The 14272-nt window shown below is 42.3% G+C and overlaps 1 protein-coding gene across 4 annotated transcripts in view; it reads right to left on the bottom strand.

The window, feature by feature from the left end:
* SDK1 (sidekick cell adhesion molecule 1) overlaps positions 1 to 14272 on the bottom strand; it is an 876890-nt gene that overhangs the window by 516333 nt on the left and 346285 nt on the right. For all 4 annotated transcript variants that reach the window (XM_048224631.2, XM_057314981.1, XM_057314983.1 and 1 more), the window contains 2 exons: positions 10460 to 10566; positions 8192 to 8339 (listed from right to left, as the gene is read on the bottom strand). In XM_048224631.2, the coding sequence (XP_048080588.1) occupies positions 8192 to 8339; positions 10460 to 10566 (255 nt within the window). The remainder of the gene's footprint in view (positions 1 to 8191; positions 8340 to 10459; positions 10567 to 14272) is intronic.

Here is a 14272-nt window from a genome sequence, read left to right on the forward strand (position 1 = left end):
ACACAGGCGATGACCTGACTGAATCAGAGAACTACGACGAGCGACGAGCGAAGAAAGCCAACCCTAAAACAGACGGCATGATTCCATTTACGTAACATTCTCTAAGTGATGCAGTTACAGAAATAGAGACCAGATCAGTGATTTCCAGGGGTTAGGGTGGGTGTGAGGGCTGGAGGAAAGGGGCGTGGCTATAAACGGGATCGGAGGGACCCTCTCGGGATGGGAATGCATTGTGTTTTGACTGTATCAATGTCAATATCCTGGCTGTGATATGATGCGACAGTGTGGCAAGATCTCGCCATTTGGGGAAACTGGTTAAAGGGTATATGGACTCTCCCTGTACTATTTCTTACAACTCTATCTGAATACTCAATCAACTCAAAATACAAAGTTTAATTAAAAATGAGGAAAAAGGACAAATACTGCATGATTCCACTTGTATGAGGGACCCTGGAAGAGTCAAAATCAGGGACAGAAAGCAGAGGGGTGGGTGCCAGGGCAGGGAGGGCCCAGTGGGGAATTATTACTTAGCAGGGACAAAGCCTCAGTGTGCGAAAAGAAAGGATTCTGGACATGGACGGTGGGGACAGCTCCCCGGCAATGGGAATCACTTAATGCCACTGAACTGTATACTGAACCACGGTTAAGATGGTAAATTTTATGTGACATGATTTTACCACAATCTCAAAACATTTTCCAAAAAAAACCACAAACTCCCACAAAGACTTCCTACTGTATAGGGAATAAGTCCAGATTGCTTTGCAGACTCTGATGCCTCCAGGTCCTGTGTCCCTCCCAGCCTCCGCCCTGTGCACTTTCTCTGCCTCTTTTCGACGTCCTAACTGCACAACAGCCCCTCCTGCTGGGCAAATACAAGCAGCCCTTTCCCAGGTTTGCAAGTATTTGCCCCTCTGCCAAGAACACTTGTCCTCCAGCTCCGTGCAGGGCCGGCTCCTTGCCCTGCCGACAGAAGCTGAGAAAGCAGTCAGCACGGCAGGGGAAGTGTGGGCTATGACACTGACCAGCTGCTGCCCTCGCCCCACCTTAGCTCCCATCTGTAAAGCGGGGATAATAATGGAACGACTCACTGGGCTGCTGGGAGGATCTCATGAATCATTACATGGAAAACACTTAAAACAATGCCGACACTCAGAAATATTAATAATTACTCTCACTACACATCACCTTGAGAATATCACAGAAATTATCTTGAATGAAATAAGCCAGGCATAAAAGATTTCATATTCTTTGATCCTATTTATAAGAAATTCTGGAATAGACAAACTATCCTACAGTAATAAAAATTAGATTGGGGGGAGGGCTGGGGTAAGGGGGCATTTGAGTACTAACTGCACCAGGGTACTTGACTGGGAAGGGGCTGACATTTGTCACATATTTGCTAGAATTCATCAGTTTGTGTGCTGAAAATCTGTTCGTGTTGTACGTAAATTATAACTCAGAGTAATGTGGTTGTTAAAATGTCGCCTGCCCAGAGAAGCTGTCCTGGGCCTCCCAGTGTAGAGCAGGGGCCAGCTCCTCCCCTCCCAACTGAGCTCTCCCGTCCCTGTTCATTCCCTCACGGTGCTTGTCCTCCCCTGAGAGTATCCTGCTTATTAACCTGTTTCCACATGAGGCCATAGCTCACTGATGGCAGGACCTTCAATGCCTCATTCCCCTTTCCGCCCCTGGCAGCTAGAACAGTGCCTGGCCCAAAATTAGTGCTCAATAAATATCTATTGAATGCATGAAGGAAGACAGAGAGGGAGAGGCAGAGCTGGCCTGCCCTTCCGCGAGCATCGCTGAATGTGAACACCAGAAAGGACTTCAGTGGTCATTTAGCACACCTTCCCCATTTTGACATGAGAAAATGGAAGCAAAGCAGAGTAAGTAATTTGCCCAAGGTCAGAATTAATGATGGAAGCAGGTCTGGAGCCCACATCTAGTCTTTTTCACTTATGCCAAATATGGCTCAATTCGCATGTATAGACATACTCTATAAACATTCACAAAATGCCTATAAAATATAATATAAAATTTTTAAAAGCATATTATTTTGAAAGCCCGGTTAACTATAAAAATATTATTACAACCAGATCTACTTCATTCAAGCATTAAGTTGTGACTTCCACTACAAGTGCTAATTTAAACAAATCTTTCTTGAAGCGATTGAAATGAAATGGTAATAAGTTAATGGACATTCAAGTATTTAAGCATGGACAATTACGAGTCAGGCTGTTTCCACGTCGCCTGGGATGCTGTTTACTGCCCATACTTCACAATTCACATCTTTCCTGGCAAATCATCCTGCAAAAAGCTGACTGGAGGTTGAAATATTTAATCTATAAACTTCGCATTCCCCAGAAAACACGCGCAAGTACCCCGTGCTTCCACATTCCCATCAGGTAGGCTGCCGCATGCAGTCTGAGCACAAGAACGTGCAATTAAGCAAGAGAATGGCACGGCACAAAACAAGTTTTTGCGTCCTAATCTGGTAACTGCCGACATAAATTACCTCCTGGAGGTGAGAGAAATATTGCACGACATCAACATTCACATTTCACATTCTGAGAAATAAAAGGAAACAAAGCACATATATCAAAACCAAAATAACATGGAACAATTTTATTATCAAATTAGGCAATATTTATAAGGCAAGGCTATCCTCATCTCTGATATGCAAAGATAGCAAACTAACTGTTTGGATTCAGTAAATCAGAAAAATAAACACGCATTTTTTTCATCTTCTTAGATAAATAAAAACTATAATTACCTATTCAAAAATTCTGAGTATAACTTATTCTCATTTCTTTCAAAGTATTGTTTGCCTTTCCTAAGATATATTTCTCCTTCATCAAATAGCATTTTTTCTCGAGGTTTGTTATGCTCCCACCCCCCACCCCCGCCTTTTTGGTGAGGAAGTTTACAAACACTACATGACTTTTCTTCACATTTCTTCATGTACCCACTCAGCCATTCCAGGAGTGCATATCTGCTACGCAAGACAGAGTTCTCAGAACAAGGATGTTTTCAATGGCCAATACCCAGGGGACACTGAAACTACTGGAGGAGACGACCTACACATGCCACGTGGGGTTGTGACTCTCACCTGCTCATGTCTGAAGGCGAGAAGACTGAGCACTGCCTGCGGCGGGCACAGGCCAGTCAGAGGGTGCTGGCGCTGAATGCAACTGCCCCAGTCATAAGACTTCGCCTTTCCTCCTTTGTCCCGCTTCCCAGCTTACGAATCCCCTCCTGCCTCTGCAGCCCTCCTCCCCCTCTGCCCTGTTACCTGACACGGTCACAAGTTCCAGGAGGTAGGACCTCACATCCTTGGGAAGCCATTAAAGTGCTGACTCGCTCCCTGCTCCTCGGCCTCGATCACAGGCCCGGTACCCCCACCCCCGTCCCCCATCCCCATTCCCACCCTCTCCCTGTCCTTCTACTGGCTTGGCTCTGTAGTTCTCTAAGTTCTCCAGTGCATAGTCTTTTAGCTCAGCCAGAGTCATCCTCTGTGACCAAGAACGTCTCAACTGATAGGATGGAACTCTTCGGGCTTCACTCACTGACTTAGGTATTTCATACGGAACAATAAAGAGCTTTAAAAATCACGAACACACTAATGATCCCCAAGTTTAGCCTAGACCTCTTTGCTGACCTTGAATCTGATATAAACAACTATGTCATGACTGGACCCTCTTGACCATCTACTATGTGTCTCAAACACGTACAAAACAGATTTTAGACACCACCCCCCCCCCCCCCCGCCCCCGGACAGAACTTGCTTTGCCTGCAATTCATCTTTCCCATTCAGGAAATGGTAAGTCCATCCTATCAGTTGTGAAGGCCAAAATTCCTACAGTTTTCCATGGCTTCTCTCCTTCTCTCACACCCCACCATCTACTCCGGCAGGAAATCCTATTCATTCTACTTTCAGAATATATCAGTATCTCATACTTCACACCATCCCTCCCCAAACCAAACCACTCAGTCTGAGTCACCTAACTACTGTAGCCAACCGCTAACGGGCCTCCTCGTTTCGGATTCTGCTGCCCTATAGTCCATTCTTCACGGAATTCCTAACCGAAGAATCACAAGGGAGCTCACGCTGCTGCTCTGCTAAGATCCTCAGAGCAATGCCGAAGTGGATCACTCACCCCGGCTAAGTCACCGGCACCCAGGAATCAGGCCCAGCCAGCTCAGGAACCTCAGCTCAGGAACCTCAGCTCCAGCCCTCTCCCCACTCCAGCCTGGCTGCTCCTCCAACGCACAGGCCACCCTCCTACCTCAGGTGCTCTTCTCACGGATTTACCCCCAGGCCTCCTCCCCTGATTTGTCCAAGACACTGCTCAAAGAGGTGATTATCGGAGAGGCCTTCTCTGATTCCACATCTAAAACAGCAACCCACCTGACCCCTGCGTTCCCCACTCCGTCCTGGGCTTTATTTTCTCCTATTATCCCAGCTGGCACATCATCTGTTTCCTTCCACTTGGAGACAGGCTTCCTGAGGACAAGGACTTTCTTTTGTTTCCTGCTGCATATTCGGTGCCCAGAACAGGACCTGGTATGTGGCATGCCCTCAATAAGTACTTAGTGAAAGAATGGGGGGAAAGCCCAAACCGCAGTCAGAACTTTGTGAGTGTTTCGTTTAGCCTCATTCTGATGTGAAGGTGAGGCAGCTCACATCCACCACGGGGACATTCACTCCAGCTACTTATTTTTGCTGCTCCTTTTGCTACACAATTTAAACCTCCTCTTTCAACAAGTATGTAGCTCAAGGACAAAGAGGCTGCCAATGATAGGGTGCTGGGTTTTGCACAGGGCAGCTGCCCTCTATTTCCTGCTGCCCCCCACCCTGTGCTATACAGACATCATTTGCACCCCATCTCCCACTAGGCCTCTGAATTTCATAAAGCCCATGCCTTAATTGCAAAACCATGTTTGCCTTCTCTTTTGTCAAAAATTTCTGAGTTAGGGACTTACAGATCCAACACGATGGATAAATAATACACTTGCAGGCCCACTCAGGGCTATGTTGCGCGCATGTGTCTCTGTGTGCCTGTGGCTCATGGCAACCTGTAGTATTTCAAATTGAAGGCTGGTGTTCTAAAAAGGGAGAAATAGGAATATAAGAAGTGTATGGAAAAATAAATCAAAAGCACCAAGAAGGTTCAGCAAAATAAAGTGAAAAGAAGAATTAGTGTGAGGCAGAAGACAGCAGGAGACTCAGAGCCAGACAGGCCTGGGGTGGAACCCTCGCCAGGCCACTGGTCAGCTGCGTGTCCTTGGGTGGGCTGGTTAACATCTCCAGTGCTCAGTCTGATCTCTAGAAGCACGACTAATTCTACTCCTTCGGAAGGCAACTGTGAGGAGAAGGGAAGATGTGTTTAAAGTAGGTACTCAACAAATAACAGCTGCTGTTAAAATTATTAATAGGCTATTTAACTAACTTCTCAAGTTAGGAAACATTAGCGTTATTGTTTCCCTTGAAAATAAAAAAAAAAAAATCATTGACCTGTAAGCCAAAAGCTCACAATCTGAAGGGCACAGTGGAGGGCGGGGGGAAGGGGGTGATGCCTGGGTGGCTCAGTCATTAAATGTCCGACTCTTGGTTTCGGCTCAGTTCATGATCTCAGGGTCCTGAGATCAAGCCCCGCGTAGGGCTCGGGGTCAGGGCGGAGCCTGCTTGTCCCTCTTCCTCTGCTCCTTCCCCCCACCCTGAGCTCCCTCTCTCTCAAATAAATAAATAAAATCCTTAAAAAATATATAGTAAGGAGGTGGGGCTGGCGAGATGAGGCTCCTCCTCCCTGTGGCCAAGGACCATCCCCCAGCTGTGTCAGGGAACTGACCTCAGCTAAACAGCTTACGGCAGCTACAGAAGCTTGACCTGTTTCAGTATGAGCAACACTCTGAGTCAAACGTTTCGGGTTTAAATGACACTTCTGGTGGTGCAGAACAGGTCCAATGCCATCTGACTTTTGTCTGCCAGACGTCTGGGCAGGGGCCATGCAGAAATGCCCTCCCAACTGCTCTCCCAAGTCAAACTTCTTTAGACGTGTAAAGCCATATATCTTTGAATGATGTATAAACTAATGAAGAAAACCACACACGCACTGATTTATGACGTCTTGCACGGCAGGTACTTAATAAATATGGGGGTGATGATGAGGTGGAAAATATGAAACAAAAGGCCTTGCAAATGTGGAAATACCCATCACCGGCCTCATCTCATCTCATCTCATCTCCGAAAAAAAAAGATCACCGGCATATTATTCTACTGAGATTGGAGATTTATCAACAGCTTCGCAGACCATTTGTTTGATAGGACACTAAGTTAAAGCCCACTTAACATCTTTATCTTAGTAGCTCACCAGGAATTAAACAGTCTTTAGCAAGAATCTGCAAGTAAAAGAGAAAAGCTTATAAAATTAAGAGCTGATATTTCATTCTATCTCCTTTCATACTTCTTGAATAAACGCTGCCTCGTGAATATGGCTAGACCGCAAATGAACAAGGAGTTGCTATATAGCTGCTTACTACTGAGGTATACTAATCCTTCCAGGCCGGACTGTGCTCCCATTGACACTAATTAGAAGCTCTGATGGCGGAGAGGAAACTTAGTTCAATCCACCCACCCTCCCTAGCACCCACTCTTCCCTAGCATTCATCCCAAATTGGCCCGGCCACACTGCGCTCAATGCTAGAACCTTCCAGAATAGTTCACAAGAGTCTACCTCAGCTGCCTTTTGTTCAGCCTAACAGTCTTCTAAAAGAATGAAAAATTGATCCCTGTTCTTTGTTTCACCGACCTCAAGAGGCATTCGTTATCACTGGAATCAATATAAATGTGGACACCCAAGCAACTCTTGATAAGACTGAGGGCTTCAGAGGGGAGCGGGGTGGGGGACTGGGATAGGCCTGTGATGGGTAGTAAGGAGGGCACGTATCGCATGGTGCACTGGGTGTTATATGCAAATAATGAATCATGGAACACTACATCAAAAACTAAGGATATACTGTATAGTGACTAACATAACATCATAAAAAATTATTATTAAAAAAAGGAAAGCAGTTATCCCATTTTCTAAGGTGATTAGGATTTTTACTAAAATTTTTAAATATGGCCTTTATACACCACAATATTTTTCCTGTTCCAATAACAAGAATAGAAACGCTTGTTAAATAAGATTAGGAATGGTCTGGGGTCAAGCAGGTTCAGATGCCCGGGCAGAGGAGCCATGACACCTGGTTTAGAGAAGGGATCCCATGGATGGGGGAAAAAGCAAGTTTACACCTCACGGTGACTTTTGGAGTTAAATTTAAAACCTATTCAGCAAATTATCTTTTATATATATATCCTTTTTGGAAAAACAGAAGAAAACAAAAGCATTTTCTTCTCATGAATTTTTGTCTGAGTGCAACCATCTGACGGCATGAGTATTTGACTTTTAGCCCAAGCTTACAAGTATTTCATGATTCTTTCAGAAATGTACATCTCTGAAGTGTTTACATTTCACATATTATCTTTAAATTTGATTGCAAATTGTCCAGTTACGAAATACATACCAAATGTTCTTTTTAATCACTTACGGCTCTAAATGAAGAAAATCTGTTTGGCATTAGATAAATACCTTGAATGTGGGATAGGCAGGAACACCTTGAAATAATGCTTAACTAATCACAAAACAACCCTTCTGCAATAGATGGGCGAACCACTAATTAGACGAAGGGAAATAAAACTGTCACGGCAGGATAAAAGGATAAAGAGAAATAAGCAGTAATTACTGTTTTATCGTCAGAAAAAGTAGTATCAAACATGGCTGAGTAAAAGGAGGGAAAAAACTCCACAGCTCCATAAGTAAATACCAGAACTCATTAAATTAGTACTTGGAGCTAAACACAACTCAAGGATGACAATGACATCTCAAAAAGTGCATTCAAGAAAGGAAAAAACGGACCGTAACAACGGATGCTTTCACAGTAACAGTAATGTCACATGATGATTTCTTTAAACTGCTTAAACACTTCCAAGCCAAGTCTTCCAAAAAGCTGCTTAGTAAGGACTGGGGGAGGACTCCCAGACCAGGTTATTATTCTTTTCAAGGCTTCACTGATACAGTGAAATTCATTAAATAATATGCCAATGGTGCCAACAAGTGTAATGAATTGTGTTCTAAAGTTTGGAGCAACTTACATTCTGTTGCTGGGAATGATCTTGTGCCCTTCTCTGAACCAAGTCACTTGTGGTCTTGGGCAGCTGGGGATGGGCAGTAAGCTGAGAACTGCTGCATGTCCTTGAGACACCGTTTTCCTCTGGTCTGCATCCATGAAATTTCCCATATCTGCAGAGAAAAATCAGACCCTTGAAGTTCCAGAAAACTCTTTTTTTTGGGGGGGGGGAGGGTCAAAGATAGAAATAACTATATATTACCACAAAGTCACCGACGTTGCTATAATTAAGCAATAAGACAAGAGAGATTGAGCGGTAATGCTGATGAGTGCAGATCTGGTGGTGAAGGGGAGCATGAGGCAGAGCCATGTGCCTCCAAAGTGCCCACGAAATGCATTAATCAGCAGAACTTCATGGTCTCTGTGTCGCTGCGACACTAAAATGAAACGTTTGCAACTGATTTTAATATTGGAATAACCTGTGGGAAAGCACCCTACCACCACAGAGACTGAAACGAAGCACTGTCGGTTACCCCCGCCCCCCCCAGCTCCCCAGTCTCTCAGGCTGGTGTCACCCAGGCAGCCGCCATTGCCCTGTTCGGTTTCTTTTAATTTGGGGCAAGCAGGCTTTGTTCCAGTACCTGTGCTACCGGTAAACAGCATTAAAAAAAAAAAAAAAAATGGGCGTCACAGAAAAAAACAGTGATTAGAATGTAGGTATAAGAGGCCAATTTTTAAATTAGTAACATTTGAAACTTCTGAAAAATGTCTATGTTATTTAGATACAGATACATGCGTATACACACGTGGCATATATCCTATGTTTTCATCTCAATTTATATAAAAATTTGGAATAGTCCATAGAAAATCTCTACTATCAGTGGATTTTTTTTCAAAGGAAATTATTTCCTATGTAATAAGCAGCATTTACTATTCTAGGAAAGACATGAAACAGACTAATGAAACAGATTAGGAAAATAGCCACAGTTATTTTCAAAGTGAAACTTGTTATCGAAAAAGGAGAAAGAGAGATAAGAAAACATCTAAGAGCTAGAGATAAATGACAGAAACAAGGGTATAAAAAATTAACCCAAAAAAGTCCAAAACTTAATATTACATAATAGAATTCAATACATGAAAATAAATTCCAAGCTGTTAACTTATTCAAATATGTTTGGGGTATCGATCTGAACTTTGTATTTATTAATTATGTTTTCAATTATTCAACTGAATAGAAGTTCGCAGTTATTCTGCAGAAAGATTTAGCTGAGTGACTTTACCACAATTCAGAAAAGTTAAGCCTTCCTAATTAAAAACATAACTAAACGTGGACAGGATCAGCACCTCACTCAGTCAGTAGTAATTACAGAACAGTAGAGTAATGAGCAATTATTTTATTTGATATAGTGATGCTGAAAACTATAGGCCTTACCTGTGGTCAAAGAACAAATAAGAAAACATTCTCATTGTTGGTTGACAGCCCAATTTAGGAGCTCTCTAGAGTTCTCTCCAATCTGTCATAACATAGTAACGTGTAACTTAAAACTTCGTAACACTTTCTGCTTCTTTTAAAGGAAGAGACATTTTGGTAGTAAATTCAAAACGTAATAAAGCAGATAGGCCATTTTAGACGGACTTAACTGTTCACAGACTTTGGACTACAGAAGTATTCAGTGCTTCATGTCGGCCAGCTTGTCTCTCCAGTTCCTCCTAAAAGACGGCTTCAAATGCAAACTCCCTGCATTCTGATATCTCCTTCAGTTAATTCTACTCTGAAATCGGTCTGCCCCACAGAGAACTCATCAAATCACTAACAGTAATACCATCGAGGACATTACGATCTACGTACTTTTTATTGTGTAGCTAAAGGCTTTCTAAACAAATCACTGGGAAAAAATTCATTATGAACTGATAAAATTTTATCTAATTGGGTTTAATTTTTTATTTGAAAAACATTTGAACCTGAGTATCGTGATCGCTAAGAGCAGCTAATCATAAAACAGAAGGCATCTTGTTGATTTTTGATTCCTGTCCTCCACAGGGCCCGACAGAGCCCCTGACGGCTGAAAGGCCAGGCCTGGCATTTACCTCATTAGCCCCGTCACCACCACCGGACCAGCCTCACTAGCTGTTTACTTATCTCCCAACAACTTTAGCAATTATTCTATTCCAAATAGAATCCAAGACAGAATCTCGATTCCTACAATGGTTAAAAGTGATTTTGATCAGCATTGCCCACAGACATTTTGTTTCTGTTATTCATCATTTGGAGACTTTTCCAATGCACACATACATGCGACGTGAACTTCTGATCTTCTCTGCAAGAGAGCTCCCATCCTGTTTCGCACCACACAGCGGTAAAACCCAGCATCGAGCCTCTGTAAAGACGGGATAATATACCTGCCAAATACCAAAAAGAAGTGTTAATGCTTCTGTATCTAGAGCAGCTCTGGCATCTCATTTCGCAAGTGCTCAACAAACATTTTATTTTTGGTAAACTAATGCCTATGTAATCCCTCTCTGGTCGACACACTTACCCCGACAGCAATTTGTTTGTGAGATTACGTCATCGATGTCTGTCTCCCCAACGAGGCTGTCAGTAGCACATGAAGCTAGGTTCTAGACCTGCCTTGCTCACCCCTGTGCCCCTGGCTCCTAGCACACCGCCATGCGTGTAGTAGAGAACACTCACAACCAGCTGAATGAATGACAAATGTAAAATAGTGCTAGGTCATTCCACTGAAACTAGACCTTTCAACAAAAAGTGTTTACAATTCTCTTTCAGAATCTCTAAAAGTTATTTCTAGAACTGGCAACAATCTTTACATAATGTGCCATGTTACTCTACCTAAAAATTCAAACAACATTTTCAGGATGAGATACAGGTGTCATCGAGGCAAAGAGAGCAGGGACACCGTGACACAACTCCCCTCTGCACTCACTGTTGTAGACCCCTCAACACAATTCATACACTTCCCTCACTTCCTTCTCCGCATATGGCCTGACATTAACTTTAAAAACGTCTCTGGGTAACTGAAAGGTGATTTCATTGGTATTTTCCACCGCTGTGACTGTAAGTAATCACATCCTTCAAATCAGTGCCTTTCTAAAAACTTCAGTAACATTTTATAGAAGGAAAAAGGTAGTTAGAAGATACAGATTCCATAAAAGCCCTGCTTTAGGTTTACTGTTACTTTTATAACGTGGGATGTTTTGAAATCCATAAGCAAGTACAATTTATAACCAAGGACCACTTGAAGTGAGTTTTATAGCTCCAGAGCCCAAACCTTTCACGATACCTGAGAGAGCACATTAATTGGTTTCTAGGCCATGTTCAAAAACAAATCAAGAATAAGGCTGAGTCCTGGGTACTTTTTACAAATAGGAAGTTGCCTACCACAAGAAAGAAAAAGAGAGCTAACGCGCAATCGAATGGTAGCCTATTTCCCAAAAAGGAGAAAACTCAGCGATGCTATCCTTTATTACAAAGTTGTTCTGTTAATAGTGGTCTTCAATTTAAAAATACTTCTCACAAAGGATAATCAGAGAAACTTTTAAAAATAGGGTAAAAAGCACCATGAACGGTATGCTTATTGGCTCAGTTCCTAAGCATAGCTTGAAATCGCTTATATTCAACTGATTGCTCATCTTTTTGCTCAAGTATGTCCAATTAGTCAACCTGGAAAAGGAACTTAAAGGCGTAATTTTTAAGTGAATAAAACATTTGGACAATATAGGTAATTCAGCACTAAGCAAATATTAATCAAAGTATGTTTTCCATGTGATAGCCATCTTGATATTCCCATGACAAAATTAATAAAATCTTTTATGAAAAATATTGCTGACTTTTAATCTTCAAAATTTTATTCTATTCTGAGGAATGGCTCATCTCAAACAAAAAATTAATTAGTGTGGGTAATAATAATAATATCAAACTGAACACAAAGAGTCAATGCCATGTATTTAAATTATAAATGAAGACTAGAAAGATAAGCAGCTTTAAATGTCAGATACTGTAATTATAATAAGGAGGAGTTTTGAGATTAAGTTAAAATGAAGTCAACAAAAGTTTTTGGAAACGAAATAACGCAAGTTATGAGAGTACATATTTGAAAAACTACATGAACAGTTTCATCATTGCAACATTTCCATATGTGTATAATTGTTATCCATTCCATTTTCCTTTTCTTTCGCAGTATCCTAAATAGATTTTACATTCTTATGAATTTCTATAGTAATCCTATGTACTAATGCACAAAAATAGCAGTGTTTTCAAACCACAGGGGGGAGCAGATACAAAATTGAATATTAGGCATATGCTGCTTTGTACCATCTCTTTAGTCTAATGTCTCACCAGGGAAAAAATATACAAAAAAGTTGCAAAGTACTCCACCTATCACAGGAATTCCTACACAAATTATGTTCACCTAACAGATGGGAATATTCACTGCAAGCCTATTGTTTATAAACACACATTTTTAAGCAGAGAAACTTTCCTGGCTCTTTATAAGAAAGTATGATAAAATCTTAGCACCATATGCCACTAAAATATAGAAAATGCCTGCTCCTATTTCAAATAAACACAGCAGGGAATGTTTGTATTCACTGTATAAAGGCAGAATTCTACTAGACCAACAGAACATTTTCCGGGGCTAGTTCATTATCAGGAACAGCAAATTAAAGAAAATCAAACACAAAATCATAGCAAAACCAAGGGTTTAAATGTCCATTCCTGCTAAGTAGGAGAATACGTCAGCTCTGCATTGCCCCTCAGGACGGGCCACAAGAGCAGCCCCAGAGTTTGTCTAGCAAGCAACTGCAGCTCTATTTCAGCCCATAAACAGCTGCTTGACTAGCCCTGCCGGGAGTGAACATTTGACATTTTTTTTGTCTGCTTGAGATCTACACCATTTCCCTGTGCTCGGAGAATTTTCCACTCTGAGTCTCGGTGGAGCCAGACCCCTGGACCCAGGTAGGAGATAGTGCATGACCACTGCCCACAGGTACTCTGGATTTTTAGATCAGAGGCTGGTGATGCGCAGGAATGGGGCTGAAGGAGGATTCATCTGACAGCAGTGGTGCCAGGATGCAGCAGAGCCCGGCCCAGGGGAGCAGTGCAGTGCCCAATGCCAGTCAGGGCAGTGGCTCAAATAACAGCATCCAGGCCCCAGGTGAACTAACAGCAGGACTCTCGCAGGACCGGCTCCTGGGCTGATGTGGCTCTAGCGGGCTCACCTCACTCTGTTCCTGCCCAATCGCCAGCCTGCCTGGTGACTGATTCTACGAGCAGCCCAATGTCCATGCAACAACTTCCTGCTCTCCATTTCAGTAAGAAAGAGTTCGTTTCTGTGGCTTGTCCTAGAATCCCCCAAATGTCCACACTACAGGACATAGCCAAAATAATTTCAGCTGAAAAAGCTTCTCAAGTTACCAGGCACTCACCACGGTCACAGAAAAACCTAAATAATGCCTCTTAGAATCATCTCTCTTTTAAAAGTCGTGGCTTCCTGGTAAACCACTAAGAATCATTAGGCAATAAACGGTCCCTCCAAAACTGGGATAAATTAACCTGTTATGAGTTTTCCTGAACATGAAACACAAAAATTTTAGAAAATGTCTGACAAAATACTGCCTGGGTGCAGACATGCTACTGTGGAGTTCTTCCAGCAACAGTGAGATACTACGACTAAGGACACAGGTCTACAGAGACCTACGCTGGTTCTGAACAATGAAGGCACATCTGCATTTCTCCCTCTCAGGTCAGGCAACATCATTCAATTCCAAGAGAGAGTTTTCATGCTCATTAAAATTAGACCTAAGGCTTTTTTTTTTCTTTAAATGGGGGTCCTACATCCATTTTACGCCACTCCAGGTAAGACGACACCCCACAACTTTAATTTTTTATGCTGGTATAAAAATATCTATTTTGCATGAAAATAAACAGCCAAGTTCTATAATAAACTTTCATGTCTTGGCCCAGAGCCCAATCTTATATTTAAAGTGAAAAAAAAAAAAATGGTCAAGGAAAAAACAAAACAAAACAAAAAAAACCCTGTAAGTCATTTATACCCTTCTTGGAACTACTTTGATTCTTCTTTTGGAGATG

Source organism: Ursus arctos, unplaced genomic scaffold (genome assembly GCF_023065955.2).
Source record: "Ursus arctos isolate Adak ecotype North America unplaced genomic scaffold, UrsArc2.0 scaffold_2, whole genome shotgun sequence".
NCBI classification, from domain to species: domain Eukaryota; kingdom Metazoa; phylum Chordata; class Mammalia; order Carnivora; family Ursidae; genus Ursus; species Ursus arctos.